General features: G+C 51.4%; 1 protein-coding gene across 3 annotated transcripts in view; it reads left to right on the forward strand.

Annotated features, from left to right (window-relative positions):
• NSD2 (nuclear receptor binding SET domain protein 2) overlaps window positions 1–18,348 on the forward strand; it is a 77,699-nt gene that overhangs the window by 25,176 nt on the left and 34,175 nt on the right. For all 3 annotated transcript variants that reach the window (XR_016393178.1, XM_022554885.3, XM_022554891.2), the window contains exons 3-5: window positions 1,414–1,576; window positions 9,138–9,304; window positions 9,804–10,286. Coding sequence is in view for 2 of the 3 variants with exons in the window: in XM_022554885.3 (XP_022410593.2) it covers window positions 1,414–1,576; window positions 9,138–9,304; window positions 9,804–10,286 (813 nt within the window). In the remaining variant the exon portion in view is untranslated. The remainder of the gene's footprint in view (window positions 1–1,413; window positions 1,577–9,137; window positions 9,305–9,803; window positions 10,287–18,348) is intronic.

Consider the following 18,348-nt stretch of genomic DNA (forward strand, 5'->3'; position numbering starts at 1 on the left):
TAACAGGGTCTGGAACACGTCCTGTGCTCGCTGGTCAGCCAAAGCTCCTGGCCCACTTGCAGGAGTGGGGAGAGGGGACTCGAGACCAGTTTGGGTTGTATCATCACTAAGGTTGGAATAATTAGTGTAACATTATCGTTGAGGAATCTTGGTTACAATCCCACAGGTGGGAAGGGAAAGGACCAAAATTTCCCTGAAATAGTTAAAATAACGAAGAACTTTGAGGGTTTAAAAAAATGTCTTTTGACTGCTCAAGGGCTCTAATGTAAGCATAATGGTGAATTATTTAAAAGCCTAGTTGAGTGACCTGGGCTGATACAATGGTTTTTCTGAAGCACCCACGATGTAGGGAACCTCACTCTTTTATGGGGGAAGAGGCTGGTGCAAGTTATCCCTAGCTCTCTGCCACTTGGTTTTGGTAAAACCTGGGTAAATCACCTGATTTTGACTCTTAGAGTCTCATTTGACTCTTCAGGGTGGGGACGATAATATTATACTTGTCCTGATAGGGTTATCACGTGGCTTGGATGACACCGTCAGTGTAAAACTGGGATGTTGTGGAATAACGTGAGAGCCAGCATTTTTTCAAAAGCGTGTAAGGAGTGCTCGCTTTGGCAGCACATATACAAAAGCGTGTAATGTGACAACTCTGTGTCAGCCCTCACCACCTGATGTGTGTAACAACCGGGGTTCTCCTCGGTTTACAGATGTGGAAACTGAGGCCCAAAGAAGTTCAGCGATTTGCTCAAGTAGGTGGCGGTCTTAGAGGGAGGCCTGGGGCCGTGCTGACTGGGCTCGTCCTCCTGGAGAGGAGGTTGTTCTTGCCAGCCTTCAGCCTCCTAATTGGCCTGGGCTCTAAGACGGAAAGACCGAGACTCCAAGAGCCCCAGGCCTTGGATGGTGGGTGGTGGGGCTGAGACTTGCTGCCAGGCCCCCGTGTCCTCGCCACCCCGGGTCCTCTCTCCAGCAGGTTAACTGTCAGACGAGGGCTCAGAAGGGGCGGGAGGGTCAGGGTATGAATTCCATGACAGTTCTTCTCCGACCTGCGAATAAGCTCCATTAACGATCACCCACCAGGCCAAGGAAATAGATTTATGTGGAGATCCTCGTAATGTGCACCTGCAGTCCTTTAGCTGAGGGCATGTTGTGCACCTGCAGTGTGCTAGGCACTCGCTGACCTTTAGCTGCGGGCAAGAGACGAACGATTTTGATGAAGTGATGTCAGGGCTGTTACCTGAAAAACAGTGAGGGAAAGCATGCTTCTTTTTAGGGGTTTGTGTGTGTGTGTGTGTGTGTGTGTGTGTGTGTGTGTGTGTTGAATCTCTTGTCTGACTAATTCTTGGTCTTCTATGGATAGGAGGCTGGATTTAGGGGTAGGTACTAGATGTATCTTTTGTTGTTATTCATTTTCAGATTCCAGCTAAGAAAGAATCCTGTCCAAATAGCAGCAGAGACAAAGACCAGCTGTTGAAGTACAACGTCGGGGATTTGGTGTGGTCCAAGGTGTCCGGTTACCCCTGGTGGCCATGCATGGTCTCTGACGATCCACTCCTGCACAGCTACACCAAACTGAAAGGTATTGCGTTTGGGGGGCTTTTTTTCCATCTTTATCTTCTGCACTTAATTGTTTTCATCTCCAAACTTCTTTATTACTCTTCCTTAAACAGCCCTACTGTGGTTCTTTCTTTCTCTTTTTTATTGTGTTAAAATACACAAACATAAAACGTGCCATCTTAACCATTTTTAAGTGCGCAGTTGAGTGGGATGAAGTGCAGCCGCCGCCACCATCCGTCCCCAGAGTTCTTTCCATCCTGTAAATCTGAAACTCTGTCCCTGTTAAGTAGCAGGTCCTCAGTGCCCCCTCCCCAGCCCCTGGCAGCCACCGCTCTACTTTCTATCTGCTGCTGCCTGTGGTTTTGACTTGCATTTCCCTAGTGATCAGTGATGTTGAGCATCTTTTCATGTGCTTAGTGGCCATTCATACAACAAGGTTTGAATCGGCTTGGAGGTGGGGGTGGGGTGGGTTGTTAAGTTTTTTGTGGTTCATTTTGCAACTTTGCCTGAAGTTAGTGATTCACACGTGACACATTGCCTTTTCTTTTTATATCCAAATTAGATGCGTACTTTATCTGATTGAATTAGTATTAAAAGAGAAAGCAGTCTTTGCCTTGTATCGCTTTTCAGGTTTTATGATAAATAATTTATTATTACTTAGATATACAGTGACTGCTTCAGCATGATTTTCAGAATTAGTATTTTATACTAAGTCTTAGTTTAAAAAAAAGTCCCAGTTTATTTTATTAGGTCTGTGGGAAGAAGGAAAAAAACTAGAAATGACCATCTTTTTGGTGTCATGAAACTTGGGGACATAAATCAGTACACAGAACAGTTAAGAACATATTAAGAATGTATGTTATTGATTAGAGCAGATGCTAATTGAAATAATAATTGGACAGTTCATGAAACACATAAAAACTCATGTGTTTTTGGAGGGAAAAAACCCCTCAAATCAGGTGGTTTTGAGATTCTCCTGAAGAGTTGCTCTACAGTTTGAATTTGGTCTGAGGGAGGTGAGAGGCGGTGACACTGAGCTGGAGGTGACCAAGTTGGTGCCCAAGTGACCTGTGCCCCCCAGAAGCGCGGGTGGCTGGAGCTGTGGGCTGGCCTTGCATGGCCTCAGCGTGAGTGCGTGGCCCCTCTTGGCCTCTGGATGGAGGCCTGAGCTCTCGCCGGGGCAGCGCTGCTGGGAGTGGGGTACACTGGTGGCTCCCTGGCAAACAGGCTTGAGGGGGTGCAGGTTCGGGATGAAGAGGACCTCTCCTTAGCCCCAGGCGCCAGGCCTCCCGCCCCCTGGGTGGTTGGACCCTGCCCCGAGGCCCAGGCGTGCGCATGCACTCTGCAGGAAGGCGGTGGCTGGAGAGGAGCCTGTGGGCTGGCTTTGGCTCTGACTCGGTGGAGGGCATTTAGCATCCTCAGCTTGCCAGCATCAGGGAGTCCATGCCACAGGGCTTCAGGGGTCCCAGGGTGCACCCCTGCTCTTGTGTTCACCCTGAGGCTGAATCAGGGTGCCCTTCCCAGCCTCTGCGGTCTCGAGCAGCCCCACTCTCTCAGGCTGCTCTGGTCTCGTGATCAGACTCAGGGTGCACGGCCAGGCAGGAGTTGTTGTGGGAAGGTGCCCAAACTTGGAAGGAGGGGTGCAGCCCAACAGTGCGCTTCTCTAGGCATGGTTTTGGGTTGCCGGGAGGCACAGCCTCTGTAATCACAGATCAACTTCTGAAGACTGACGATGTGCATTTGCAAAGCAGCTCAGTAGGAAGAGAGCCAGGATGCAGGCCTTGCAGCTGGAAGGGGATTCAGATGACCTTTGAAAAGCAAAGGGTCAGAGGAACCCGTGAGAACCTGGGGGTGGCGGAAGGACACGTGCAGCCGGCGCCTGCCCAGGAGGTGGTGGCCAAGAGCTCTCCAGTGGGAAGGCACGGCTCCGCTTGTCATTGGTGAATCATCAGTGGCCGTGCTTGGGACCGGGCTCCCTGACAGCCTTACTTGCTCTGTGGTTTTAATCCTCCCTGAGGATCCATCGGCTTATTGAATGCTAGCTCTTCATTTTTACCATGCGTTTCATGGTTAAGGGGCTGGCGTTTTTCTGTGAAGGTGAACTCCCTCCTAAAAAATTACTTATGTATTACAGTCTTCACTCTTTTTAATGTGCAAATCGTCCCAGATTTGGCCGGTGGGAGCCCATGAAGTCCCTTTCAGCCGTGTCCTTCTGACACGTCTCCATCCGTCTTGGAGCACTTCCTTACGTGTTGCCCAACTAAATACACTCCGGGCTCATTTTGAACTTTCTTTGCCCCAGTCCTGGAACCAGCTGTTTCTGAGAAGAAACCTGGATCCTTTTTTTTTTTTTTGCAGTACGTGGGCCTCTCACTGTTGTGGCCTCTCCCCTGTTGTGGAGCACAGGCTCTGGACGCGCAGGCTCAGCGCCCATGGCTCACGGGCCCAGCCGCTCCACGGCATGTGGGATCTTCCTGGACCGGGGCATGAACCTGTGTCCCCTGCATCGGCAGGCGGACTCAACCACTGTGCCACCAGGGAAGCCCCCTGGGTCCTTTTAGTAGAGAGTGGTGTATGGAAGCTCGGGTCTGGGCTCTGGTTGTGTCCAAGGCCATGGGAGACAGAGGGGCACTGGGGTGTGAGGCAGGTCTCCTGGCAGTGCTGAGCCCAGCTCCCTGTGCAGCACCCCGTGCTGGGCGTGCCTGAGGGGCTAGGCGTCCTTGCAGGGGAAGGGCGGGGCTATGGCGGAGGGTCGGCTTTTGGCGTGGGCATGGCTGAGCAGGGGGTCTTGGGAAGCAGGAACTTTTTTTTCCCTGTAAGATGGAACTTCCTCACCCTACCCCTGATTCCCACCCCCGATTTTCTTTTTTTTCTTTTTGCGTATGTGTACTTCTTTTTATTTATCATACTTGGGATTACTTGAATCTGGATCAGTAGTAATGCACTTAAGCTTTAAAAATTGAAGTATAATCTACATGCAGAAGAGAGCACAGCTCTTTGGAGAGTTCAGGTTTCCTTTGAAAATCTGATAGCGTTTTCGTGATTTGTAGCAGCAGAGCTTGTCTTGGTGACCGTCTCCAAGGGCATCTAGATGGATTAACCAGCAACTTTGAGGCCTAACCCCTTAAGCTGGAAACAAGATAAATGTGTGTTTTGGGTATTATACTGTGAAGAAGACTGGATTCTTTTGCAGCTGGGAACGCCACCATCTCCCTGGTGCACCTGGGTCCTACTAGTCTTCTCTTACCAGGGTATTGAGTCACATTATCTTCTGTTGTGGAGATTTTTGTTTTCACCTTTTCTGTGTTATGGAAAGGAACCCTCATTGCTTTTTTTCTAAATCCCATCATTTTCTAAAAATATTGTAGGTACCCTGACTTTCTCATGTTCTGGGTTATTAGACACTGTAATAGGACTTTTTCCTCCTTGCTTGTTCTGTAGGGCTGCGAAGAGAGGTGTGTTGAGATCTCCCACTGTGATAATGGATGTGCCTTTTTCTACTTGAAATTTTGTCAGTTTCTGCTTTACCTATTTTGGGGGCTCTGGACCCCCAGGGACTGAACCAGGAAACTCAGGCGGTGGTGATCCTTGTTCTTTGTTTCCTGTGGAATTCTGTGGCCTTTTGTCCTTGTGATTTTGTCCCTTGCTTCTGTAGACACCTGGCCTCGTCTGCATTGTTGTGGCTTCTCTTCCTCTCTGTATCTGCAGCGCTGAGGCAGCCTTATCTCTTTGTGGGGTCCATTCTGCATGCATGAATGGCTGTTGTCAACTCAAAGGCCCCACAGAATCTGGACAGAGACTCTGGCTCAGTCTAGCCCAGGGGGTCAGGGGCCACCTTGCGTCTAATGTGCCGTGATGGGGAGGAAACGAACATAGTACAAAATTAGGTTCCTGGGCTATTGGTGGAGGCCACGTTCTCTTAGAAGGGAGAGTGGGTGGGGCATCAGTGATAAATGTTTTCATACCGACAGTGATTGATGAACATCAGAAGTCACAGGAAGGAAGGGTTACTAACAAATGGTGCTGGGACAGTTGGTTAATTATGGTGGTAAAAATGAGTGATTCACCTGTCAATTTTGGACCAAAAGAAAATTCATATGGATTAGAAAAAAAAACCTTAAAAATACAAGAAAGTTGGGTTACATTTGTTACCAAATTTCCAGGCAGGAAAGAACTTCAGAAACGTTTAATTAATTTTATAAACTTAGGATCAGCCTATCATGTTCTCCTCTGCTTTTTTTTCCAGCTGACATGTAAGGAGCATTTTTTCTGTGTCATTAACTGTTTATTTTAAAAAATGCTGTGCGTTCATATTATTTCATCATATGTACTGTAATAGATTTTTCTTCATTATGCAAATGCTATGACATATATTTATATTCATTTTTATGACCAAGGGAAGTTCTTTCAAAGTATTAAAATAATTGAAGCAGACACAAATCTCTTGACGTATTTTTGAATCTTAGCTGTTTTAAAATCCAATAAGTACACACACTTACAAACAAGTCAGATTGTACTGAGAGGTTAATAGTGAAAAGTAGTCCCCTTCCCTCCCCAGAAGGAATTACTTTTAACTGTAAACATTTTCTTCCAGTTTGAACTCTTTTTTGATTTATCATTTAGGTGTTTTCTTTTGACTTTCTGTTATGGAAGATGAAGATTGATCTCTTCAATCATTTCCTGTTTCTTTCCCTTTCATCCTCCCCATATAATTAACTCACTGTTTTTATTACATCAAACTTAGTTGTTCACATAATTTTGACTATGTAAGTATCATTCAGTGAAAAACTGAGCTGTGTTCTTTAACTGCATTTTCTTTCTTGTACAACCTTTTGTTTTTCCTGGAGTTAATTATTGCCTTTCTTTTGAAATTGTATACTTTGCTGTCCATACAGCTTTAATTTTTTTCAAGTGTTTATTTCTCTGTCCTTAAAACTCATCCTATTATGTAGTTAGTTTTTCCGATTGGGGGAAAAAATGAAAACCTATGTTTGATTCCCATTTTCCTTTTCTGCTTCTTGGATCTCTTTTTTTTTTTTTTTTTTTTTTTTTGCGGTACGCAGGCCTCTCACTGTTGTGGCCTCCTCCTGTTGCGGAGCACAGGCTGCGGACGCGCAGGCTCAGCAGCCATTGCTCACGGGCCCAGCCGCTCCGCGGCATGTGGGATCTTCCCGGACCGGGGCACGAACCCGTGTCCCCTGCATCAGCAGGCGGACTTTCAACCACTGCGCCACCAGGGAAGCCCAGATCTCATTTTTTAACCTTTTTCCTTGCTGCCAAGATTTTCTTTCAGTGTGGAAGAATTCTTTCCTCTCATCTTTTCTTCCCTTGGAGCTCTCTCCTAGAATCTCCCTTTCTCCTACCTAGCTCTGTATTACTGGCACTCTGTCTTTTGCATAGTAGTAATCTTAGACTTTCTTTAAGATGCTTTACTGAGTTACATGCACTGTTTTCCATGGTGCCACATTGTGCTCTTCCTTGGTCAGTTTTCCTTTTTTGTTGGAGTACATTTTTGGCATCCTAAGAAAGTGTAAATGGCGGGTATTGATAAATTTGAGTTCCTGTGGTTCGGAGGATGCTGCTTCGCTATCCTCACACTCGATTAATGATTTGGCTAGGTGTAGAATTTTATGTTGAAAATAATTCTTCTCGGAATTTTGAAGGTATTACTCCATTTCCTTCTAGCATCCAGAGTTGCTCTTGAAGTACCTTGCCATTCTATTTCTCATTTCATGAACATGGAAGCTGTTCTCTTCCCCTCCCCCAATGGCTTGAATGTCACAAGGATGTGCCCTGATGTGGGTCACCCGTTGGATGAGGCACTTGGGGGGGGTTTAGTTCTGAGACGTGCTCTCGTGTTGTTAATTCTCTGATGAGTTTCTCTGTTTCTCTCTCTAGAAGGCCAGTTATTTGGGTATCATACCTCCTGGATTGATCCTGTGGGTTTCTTATGAGAGTAGATTTTTTCATTTTAAACTTTTTCTTCTTTCTGGGAGATTTCTTAACTTTTTTATTTTTTTTGGATTTTATTTTATTCTTAACTTTCCATCCAAGCTTTCTTCTTTTTTCCAATTAATTAATTAATTGGCTACGTTGGGTCTTTGTTGCTGTGCGTGGGCTTTCTCTAGTTGGGGCAAGCGGGGGCTACTCTTCGTTGCAGTGCACGGGCTCTAGGCACACGGACTTCAGTAGTTGTGGCACACAGGCTTCAGTAGTTGTGGCACATGGGCTCTAGAGCGCAGGCTCAGTAGTTGTGGCGCATGGCCTCAGTAGTTGTGGCTTGCGGGCTCTAGAGTGCAGGCTCAGTAGCTGTGGCGCATGGGCTTAGTTGCTCTGCAGCATGTGGGATCTTCCCGGACCAGGGCTTGAACCCGTGTCCCCTGCATTGGCAGGCGGATTCTTAACCACTTTGCCACCAGGGAAGCCCCAAGCTTTCTTCTTGAGTTTTATTTTCATGACTGTATTTTAAAATTTCTCGTAGTGCTTTCTTTGTCTTTGTTCTCTTCTCATAGGAAACTAGAGTTCCCCTCTGTCAGGTGTCATCTCTTCCTGGCATAGTGTCTGTGGTCCTGCAGAGACTGTTTGTTTCTGTGTGTTTTGGAATCATTCATGTTAGAGGCTTCTCTGGGTCCTGCGGGGGCAGACCTTGGCGCTGCGCTTGTGTCTGAGATGGCTGCACTCAGCTGCCTGCAGCCCATGTGTAGGGAGACTGTTAGCTTATCTTACAGGGTCTGGCTGGCTGGTGGTCGCTTAGTTGGGGGAAGCTCCAACTTTTGGAGAAAAGACACAGTGGAGAGGTTTTTCCTCTGGTGCGCGGGTTCTGTAGGAAGTGTCCTGTGATATTTTGTGGCCAGTGCTCTGTGTGAGGGAACAGGGACTGGCATTTCCCCAGTGGAAATCTGCCTTTCTTCCCCACCTTGGCACAGAGGTCTGACCTTTGAACGAGCTGTTTTCAACCTCACCCCACCCCAGCCGGATCTGGTACTCCTCCTTCTGGGCTTGGGGACCAGGTTCCTTCTGTCTGCACTGAGAATGTGGCTGCTTCTTCCTGCTAAGAGTAACAGCGGTGCACGTGTGAGGGGCTACTCTGTGGCCTCATGGCTGCCCTGGGAGGTCATCGATGCCCTTGTTCCCCCTCTGAGCGCCGTGAGTGAGTGGCCGGCCCAGGGCCACCCGGCTGGTATGTGGGAGGGCTGGGATTTGAACCCAGGCTGTGAACAGTAGCCTGTGTCCCCTCACTGCTGCCCGGTCCCCTTTTGCTGTTGTCCTCTCTCGTCTTATTTATTTGGGGTCTTCTTCAGTGGCTCTTGGAAGGGAGGGGATGAGGAGTGAATCTGGTCAGCATTCTTTCCCAGTCGGTCTTGAACCTCATCTAAGTCTCGTAAATGTGTTTCCCCTTTTGGGGTGGAGTGTGGTGGGGAGAAAAAGAGCAGGACTTATTTTGAGGTTAACGGATTCCAACAGCACCCAATAAAGCAACTTCAAAGCAGCTCCTAACTTTATATCAGTAATTATTAATAGATTTGCCTAATTTCATCCCAAATTCCAACTTTCAAGTTCTAACATTTTATTTTAAAAACTAGGTCAGAAAAAGAGTGCACGCCAGTATCACGTACAGTTCTTTGGTGATGCCCCAGAAAGAGCTTGGATATTTGAGAAGAGCCTTGTAGCTTTTGAAGGAGAAGGACAGTTTGAAAAATTATGCCAGGAAAGTGCCAAGCAGGCACCCACGAAAGCTGAGAAAATTAAGGTGATAGATGTTCCTTAAGTATAATTTTAGACCAAAACTTTTATTTCTATTCTTAATTATTTATCTTGTTTTGAACTTGTGGTTGGTTGAAATGTTGTAACGGCTTCTTATGTCTGTCACTGTTTACTTTTGCCAAGTGTGCTGTGTTATACAATATGGCAGGTTTCTTTAGAGACACAGGTTATCCTTTTTACTCCTTTGATGACTCCCAGAGATAATTTGTTTTATAATTTTTGTTTTCCTTTATATATATCTATATATAAACATGTATATAATATTATATATGAGGGTTAGTTAAATGTAATTGGAATTGATTTCTAGTTTAAAGAAACAGTAGAGTTTTACTGGTCTGAACTCTGTCAAAAACCTTCGAGTTAATGGGTTTTTGTAGTTTTTGATTTCTATATTTATCTGAAATTCTAAAAGTATTCTTCTTTAAAGTGGGTTAACTTTTATGTTTATATAATGAAACTTACAATGTCTTATGTTCTCTTTTCAGCTGTTGAAACCTATTTCAGGGAAATTGAGGGCCCAGTGGGCAATGGGCATCGTTCAGGCAGAAGCAGCTGCAAGCATGTCCGTAGAGGAGAGGAAAGCCAAGTTCACCTTCCTTTACGTGGGGGACCAGCTCCATCTCAACCCCCACGTGGCCAAGGAGGCAGGCGTTGCTGTGGAGTCTCTGGGAGAAATGGTTGGGTCCTCAGGAGTCAGGGAAGAAGCTGCTGACAGCCCGAAGTCCACGAGGGAAGAGGGCGTTCCTGTCAAGAGGAGGCGGAGAGCCCAGCTGTCCTGCTCTGCTGAGAACCGAGACAGTGACCCGGGGACAGGAAAGAACACTCCTCAAAAGATGGCAGAGGCCGAGCCCAAGCGAGGAGTGGGGTCTCCTCCAGGGAGGAAGAAGGCCATGGCCTCCACTCCGAGAAGCAGGAAGGGTGATGCGGCGTCCCAGTTTCTGGTCTTCTGTCAAAAGCACAGGGACGAGGTCGGTGTTGTGATGGCTTCTGAGCTGTTGTGTTTTCATTCTGGGGAGCTTCTGCATTTGAGGGACATCCCTTGCAGTGCAGAGTCACCTGTTTCGCAACATTATCAGCACAGTCTGTGGCGAGCCTTCTGTAGATCTTAGATCTAATACGCAGGTGGTGTTAGGGAGCGGCCATTTTAACTCTTGGGAGCAACGATATTTACCTTTGCGCTCCGGGTTATGAAAATACTCCCACAGGGACAGCGGGAGGCAGGCTGCTTGTTGCTGGAAGCTCGGCCTTATCCTGGACGTCTGGTCCTGGGCGAGCGTCTTCTCCAGGAGGCGGTTACAGAACCTCACGCAGCCGCTGGCGCCATGGCGTTTGAAGGGCAGTACTGTGTCAATGACGAAGACATTTGACTAGTGTTCTTAATCATTTTTATAGAATAAACCGTCTCTTTGGACATGGTCCGGGCTTGATTCCATTGTAAGGAACTAAAGAGATTAGGCCGCCATCTTTGGTTCTTCACTGTTACTTGAAGTGAGTGGGTTGGTGGGACTTTTCTCAGGAATGTAAGGCAGGTGTAATGTTAGAAAATCTGTTATTGTGATTTGCTGTCGCACATTAAATGATCATCTCAGTAGGTGGAGAAAAGGCATTTGATAAAAGCCACGCAACTTGTGGGATCTTAGTTCCACAACCAGGGGTTGAACCTGGACCGTTGGCAGTGAGAGTGCAGAGTCCTAACCACTGGACCATCAGGGAATTCTCCAGAAGTCATTGTTTGTTTGTTTGAATTTATTTATTTTTGGCTGCATTGGGTCTTTGTTGCTGCATGCGAGCTTTCTCTAGTTGCGGCGAGCGGGGGCTACCCTTTGTTGCGGTGCACGTGCTTCTCATTGTGGTGGCTTCTCCTGTTGCGGAGCACAGGCTCTAGAGCGCGGGCTCAGTAGTTGTGGCGCACAGGCTTAGTTGCTCCGCGGCACGTGGGACCTTCCTGGACCAGGGCTCGAACCCCTGTCCCCTGCATTGGCAGGCGGATTCTTAACCAGTGCGCCACCAGGGAAGTCCCAAGTCATTGCTTTTTGATACACACACAGCAAGCCAGGATTAGAAGGGAACTTCCTTTAATCTGCTGAAGGGTGATTATCAGAAACTTTAAGCATCACACGTATTGAAGGAACTGTAGAAGCATTCTCTCTCTACTCATGAACAAAGCAGGATACCCTTCTGTCACCACTGACATTAGATGTTGTAGTGAAAGTACTGGCAGTACAGTAAGAGGAGAAAAAAATAGAGAGGGCTGAGAGGCGGTGCATGTGGAGGCTCAAGGGAGTGTACAGGAGACCTTGAGACTCAGGAAGAGTTCCCAGCACCGGGAGAGATGAGAGCAACACACAGAGAGGAAATGGAACGCCAAAAATGTGGTGTCTGTGATAGTAACAAAATAAGGTACCAAGGGATAAATATGACAAAATACGTCTAACTTTGGAGAAAAATGGCTGGTATTTTAGCAGACCTGAACAGAGAGAAATAGGAGGCGCACGGTGTTCAGAACGGTGTTCTGGAGTCGGCGTTGTCATCTCTCCTCTGTTAGACTGTAAATCCAGTATCATCCTGGGAGAACTCCCAAAAGGAATTTCTTTGCTTTTTTAAGTAGACGCTAGCATAGCCACGTTTGAAGAGAAGCGCAGCCGGAGGACTTGCCCTACACAGAGGAAGTTCTGTTACCGAAAACTGCACAGAGCAGAACGCAGAAGCAGACTCGCAAGCGTGTGGAGGCAGATGGGAGAGGACTGCTGGCCAGCTGAGTGGGCCGGCTGCTCAGGACAGGCACTGGGACCGCACCGGTGAGGTCAGAGCTCGGCCGCCACGGGAGAAGAGCTTTGTCTCTTTGTGGGGGAGGGTTTCTTAAGGCAGACTGATCATAAAGGAGCTGCGTTAAAATGAGATGAAAGCTATATGTGCAGAGCTCAAGCGACCCTGAAGGACAGAGTGGAAAGGCTTTGAGAAGGACAGTTTACAGAAGAACCTGGATGGCCAGTGAGTTCACAAAGAGAGGCTGCTGAGCCCGGGAACAGCAGGGAACCTCGTGTCGCGGTCATGGTGAGGCGAGTGGGCACAAGCCCAGCGCCTCTGGTCAAGGAGATGAAGCCACGGGGGGATCCCCATGCAGGGCTGGCAGAGGATCACTCCTTACCCCGAGTTTCAAGAGAAGTTTGGCACTGTCCGGTGAAATTGAAGATGCACATTCTCTTTGTCTTGCAATTTCACCGCAAGGTGTTTACCCTTGAGGAGTTTTGCCCTCGCGCCCAAGGAGGCAGCACAGTGCTCAGAGCTGTAAGATGCTGTGGAAGGAATGACAGATGGTGGCATGTCCTGCCACGTAACTCTAGACTTACTGCACGTCCAGGAGGAGAGGAAGTTGCTGAAGGATGTGCAGATCCCGTCACCGAAAGTATGAAAAGTGCAACATACCCACTGTTTTGTTTGGCCTACCTGCCTACCTGCGTCCACGCAGAGTCCGGGTGTAGCTCCAGGTCCGTGCCTCTGTCCAGGTGCTGACAGCTGGTGGGGATCTGTGGGTGGGGACCAGCCGGAGCACGGAGCAGTGTGCACTTACCGCGCCGGGCCTGCTGTGAGTGAGGTGCGAGCTGTAAGGTCAGGCTGTGCGACACCCGTGTTTGAAGCTGGACCCCCATCACGCCTGGGGAGGAGCCCTGCTCTCAGACGCCGGGAGCAGGGCGTGGCCGTGACAGCTCAGCACCGCCAGCCGGCTGCACTCGGCCTCTTCCTGGTCCCTGCGTATCTCCGCGCAATCTCCACCCGTTTGAAAGTGTGAAAGAGAATTCAGACCACTTTCCAAAGACCACCCATTTTACTTCTGCGGAACCAACTTGCTCTCCATCAACCCTTCCAGCACTGCGAGACGTACCAAGAAGTTTATCACTGTGGAGATTGCTCACGAGCTGTACGCCAGAGGCAGCCGCGTGGGGCTGTGCTGTGCACCCAGACCCCCTGCAGCTCACAGCACAGCCTCTCTGCCTCTGAGCATCCCTCCAGAGCCCATTCTGCACAGCTTTGCCATGGGCATCATGCTCAGTGCAAACACCAAACTGAAGGTGCACAGTTACAGTTCAGTTCTGCTGCCTCTCCCTGGTCTTTGTGGGGGGTGAGCGCCATGAGCCCTTCCCCTCCTGTCTGGGTTTGGGTGCTGGTGGGCTTTGATAATTCCATGTTGTCAGAAAAGCGATGGCTGCTAGGATATTCTTTACCTGTTATTAACAAGTGTGTTTGTGCTGGCTCTGTGATGAGTAATTCTAGACTTGAATTGAGGAAGCTGCTCCCTGATTCCATCCTGTAGAATAATCTGGGTCTTTCTAGGGGTTTCTTTTTGGAGAGTGGTGGTGCACCCAAGGATGGTTTCTGTTTGGTTGGTAATTGTTAATCAGTGGCCAGCCCTTGAGGGACAGAGTGGGGGGAGCCTCCTTTTCTGGGGTCACTAGATAGAAGACTGTGACTGTCAAGGACATTTGGCTGCCACTTGCCTCCTTTTTTTTGCTGCACATTTCCAGCTTTCTTCTTGCAAATGAAGAGCTTCTTGAAACGGGTTGAGCTCTTTGTTAACACGTTTTGATGGTCCGTCTTCGTCCAGCAGGCTTAGCTTGGACGTGCAGCTCCCTCTGCTCCTGAATGCCGCTCCAGGGGCCGGAGGTGGGGGAGAGGCATGTGCTGGGAGACGGGTCCATGGCCTGTGAGGAGCTGGCGGGGCTGGTGGACAGCTGCCAGCAGCCGTGCCGTGCCCGTGTGTGGTTTGCACACGAGGAGGTGAGAGCGGCTGGGTGAGGCCTCCCGCGAGGGGAGAGAGTTTACTAAAGCACCAGTGTTGGTAGCACTTTTATCAGCAGGTGTTTTTCGCCTCAGTTTCCGATTTCTGAAGCCTCTTGCCACCTTCTCTGACCCTGATTTTTACAGCTTCATTAGAGTTGCACCCCTGTTTTAGGTCTCACCTCTGCTTGAACATTTGTGTTCGGTGTCTGTTGCCGCCTAACAGGTCACCGCAAAGCTTAGTGCCTTAAGAGAGCAACACGCATTGCTTGTCTTGGTGTCTCTGGGTGGGGAGTTTGGGAGCAGCTCAGCTGCGTGGTGCTGCCTCAGGGTCTCTCATGAGGTCGCAGTTAGGGTGTCAGCTGGGGCTGCAGCGTCATCTGAAGGCCGGAGTGGGCCAGAGGACCTTCCTGCAAGGTGCCGCTCTCCACTCGGAGGCCAGTCGTGCCCCCAGCAGGTGGTCACAGGGGGCAGGTGGAGGCCTTCTATGCCCTAGACTTGGAAGTCCTGTGTGGCCGTGTCTGCACCGTCCAGTGGCTCTGCCGGATGGCAGGAGGGAGGCCCGGGGACTGAGGCGGGGCTCGCGGGAGGCTCTCAGAAGATGTGTGAGGAGGCCGGGGGTGGGGCGAGCAACCTCTGAGGAGCCCACGGCGTCCCGGGTCGTGCTGGTGACATTTTAGCTGTGTGGGTTTGTGGGTATTTGGTTTTCCATATATTTTTTTTTCCCAAGGAGTGGAAAGGCTTTAATGAACATTACAAAGGGACTGGGTGAGGGGGACACAAACCCCCAATCCAGCCTTTGTTGCCCATTTCAGCGGCTGAGGAGGAGGGGAGGGGCTCCACCCTGCTTAGCTGTTCCCAGGCCCAGAGGCAGCTGGAGGGCAGTCCCTGCAAGTCTCCCCTCCCCATGGGAGGGGCTGAGTGCTGCCGGAGCCGGGAGGCCTGAGGCAGCCAGCCGACCTCCAAGGTCAGGGGAGGCCCAGGACCAGGCAGGGGAGTCAGAGGTTGGAAGGGTAGATGGACTGAACAGATGGGGCAGCTCTTGGGTCCCCAGACAGCATTGTCATAGAGGGGCCAGGGCCTGCTGGCTCCAGGGACCGAGACCCTCACAAAGGAACAGCCCCCCTCCCCCTGATCAGCAATGGACAGGAGAAGGTCTGAGGGACAAGAGAGGACAGGGGCCTGGGTGAGCAGAGGAGGAAGAGCCGCGGGCGCGGGCAGGGTGGGACCTGCGGCTCCTGCTGGCGATGAGGTTGGCGGTGGGGCGAGCGATGCTGCCTGTCGGGGTCCAGGACTCGTCGACACAGATGCGCCCGTTGCAGTTGGGCGTTCAGCTTCTGGGCGAGCTTGTGGGCAGCCTTGCGGCCCGCCGAGCCTGTCGGCGTGTGGTCGGGCTTTTTCTGAGGCATCTTCCGGGGGCTGCCCTTGCTCTTGGCCAGAGGCTGTGCTTGGACACCTACCGTGGAAGTGTCCACCAGGACAACCACCGCCTCCCCCAGCCGCGTGCGGGCGTCTCACCACCTCGCTCCACGCGGGGCCTGCTTCCCCCGACCCCCTCCTCCCCTGCGGGCGCCGCGCCTGGGCTCGAGGCTGCCAGGCGGCTGTGCCTGCGCCAGCCGTGGTGACTGCTGCTTGTCCGTACTGTTGTGTGTCTCAAACGGTTTATCAGAAACACAGCGGTGGCCGCGGTGGAGCGCTCCGCGTGTTGGAGACCTTGCCAGTACGCTGTAGTGAGGAACCGTTCGGCTCTCGTGACAGCACAGCGAGCCCTGTCTCCTGGCTGAGCGCGAGGAGGTGAAGCCACCCCTCCGCAGTGAAGTGACACAGGCGGGAGGCAGACCGGGACCCGGCCCCGACTGTGCCCGCGTGCAGAGCCTGTAGCGGTTGTGCTGTGTGGCGTCCTCATGAGACCTGTGCGTTGGGGTGAGCGGTCTTGGCCCTCGTGGGCCCAGCAGAGGTGAGGGTGAAAACGCCTGGGCGCTCCCAGGAGGCGGGCACCGCGGGCCGGCGGCAGCTGTGGCCGGCGCATCTCCTGTCCTGGCGGAGCGCTGCTTGCATGGGTGCGAGCGGGCAGCGCCGGGCTGAGAGCTGAAAGGACGCCTGCAGCCGGCCTGCGGAGGGGGAGGTCTCCGGGCGCGTGGGCCCACGCAGTCAGCGGGTCCAGCCTGCTGTGCGCCCAGCCTGCGGGCGGCCGTCCGGCGTGTGGCTCAGGCGCACGGGTGCGGGCTGACGGGAGTGGGTGCACCTCTGCCTGGCTGGCGCGCAGCGGCAGGAGTCCCACCCGTGGCGGCCTGGGCTGGGGGCCCTCTGGGATGGAGCGTCAGCAGTGAGCGGACAGGATGGAGAGCCAGGAAGGGTGGGCGGGCACAGGACGTGCAGGAGCGGAGCTGGCCAGCTCGGCACGGGCTTCAGGTGCGAGGGGCAGGGTGACCTCCGGGGCTTCGGAGTCCTGTTTGGGGAAGCAGCTGCGAGCACTTACATTACCCTTCATTCTGATCGGGGATGCTGTGGCCTGGGCTGGGCGACAGCCCCGCAGACGCATGTGCTGTGCTCCAGGAGTCTTGGATCTGCAGCTCTGCGTGGAAACCTTTGCCGCGAGGGTCTCAGATCTTTGATGCTGGAAGTGTTGGGGGCCGCGGGTGGGGTGGCAGGCAGGCTGGGCGGGAGGGGAGGGTGCCCCAAGTTGAGAGGAGAGAGCAGGTGTGTGTGGGGCTGGAGACACCCAGGCAGGCGCGGGATGGGAACAGGGACGCCCGGGGGAGCGTGGGAGCCGGAGCCGGGCTTTGACGTGCAGAGTTGCTGGGGTGCTGGTGTCTGGCAGGGCCAAGGTGGGCCTGTTGAGGCGCGGGGACCCTGGAGGCCATAGGAAGCCATCTGTGGGGCAGAGTTGTGGATTGGGGCTTGCGTTTGGGGGCAGAGGTTGCCGTGTTGGCTGGGCAAGTAGTAGGTCCAGGTGGTGACAGGAACCAACCCACTGATGAAGTGTCACGGTAAGTCCATCACAGAGGGCAGTGGAGACACACCTTCCCTTACCCAAGTTACTTCTCAGAGCTGTGGCGGACGAGCCACATTGAACCTGGGGTCTGGCTCCCAAGCCAGCAGCCAGTGCTCGGATGCAGTCGGCAAAGCTTTCTTGGAAGGGCCTGGGGCACAGAGGTCTCTGTTGCACCTCCTCCGCTCTGCTGTCGTAGCCTGAAAACAGCCACGGAGGACTTGGGAGTTCATGCCTGCGGCCGAGTTCAGAGAAGATTTTACTGTGGGCATTGATGCTCGAATTTCCTCTAATTATCATGTGCTATGAAATATTTCTCCTCTGATTTTTTTTTTTTTTTTTTTTTTTTTGCCACGCCGTGTGGCTTGCGGGATCTTAGTTCCCTGACCAGGGATTGAACCCGCGCCCTCAGCAGTGAAAGCGCTGAGTCCTAACCATTGGACCATCGGGGGTTCCCCGATTTTTTTCAACATTTAAAAATGTTAACTCAATTCTTAGTTCATAGGCCGTACGAAAACAGGAAGGTGGGTCAGATCTGCTCTGTGGCTGCGGTTTATGGACCTCGCACCCTGCTATTGGTGGTCCTCAAAGTCGGGGCACATTAGAACCCATGGGAAACCTTTAAAATAGCAGAAGCAGGTCCGCTGGGTTGGAGCGGCCTTGGCAGGGACCTGAGCACCATAGTTTTACACCCTACCCCCCCCCCCCCGCCGCTACACACACCACCGATTATCACAGTGCACGGCCCAGACCCACTCCTCACAGCCCGGTGACGGGGCTCTTCTGGAGACCTTGTGAAGATGCGCGTCCCCGGAGCGGGGCCTGAGGATCTGCATTTCCCGTGTGCTGCAGGGCCGGGGAGCTCTGTGTCCCGGCTGTGAGGAGTGGCTGTCTCAGGGCGCAGCGGGGCGGGGTCCTTGGCCACGTCTACGCCCTCCCGAGCGCGGACCTGAAAGGAGGAGGGTTGGTGCTACAGCCAGCGAGAAAACCAGCCAAGGGCTCGCCCCTGCACCCAGAGGTGGTGTTTCCACCTGCTGGCTACTCAAGGCTGCCTAGGAAATTGCAAGTTACCAACAGTTTAGTGATTTTGGAAAAGTGTACTTTTTCTCTTATCACTTATCATTGCCTGCATTTACACAAGTACAGCTGGAATTGTTTCCACCAGCGCTGTTTTCAATGAGTTACAACGTCAGTTAAACACTATTTTTTGTTTGAAGCCTTTATGGGACGTAGTTCCATGACGTGGAAGTGAGAGCACCACG

This window comes from Delphinapterus leucas, chromosome 5 (genome assembly GCF_059928025.1).
Source record: "Delphinapterus leucas isolate spDelLeu-1000000601 "Yukka" chromosome 5, BTC_Dleu_Yukka2, whole genome shotgun sequence".
Classification (NCBI taxonomy): domain Eukaryota; kingdom Metazoa; phylum Chordata; class Mammalia; order Artiodactyla; family Monodontidae; genus Delphinapterus; species Delphinapterus leucas.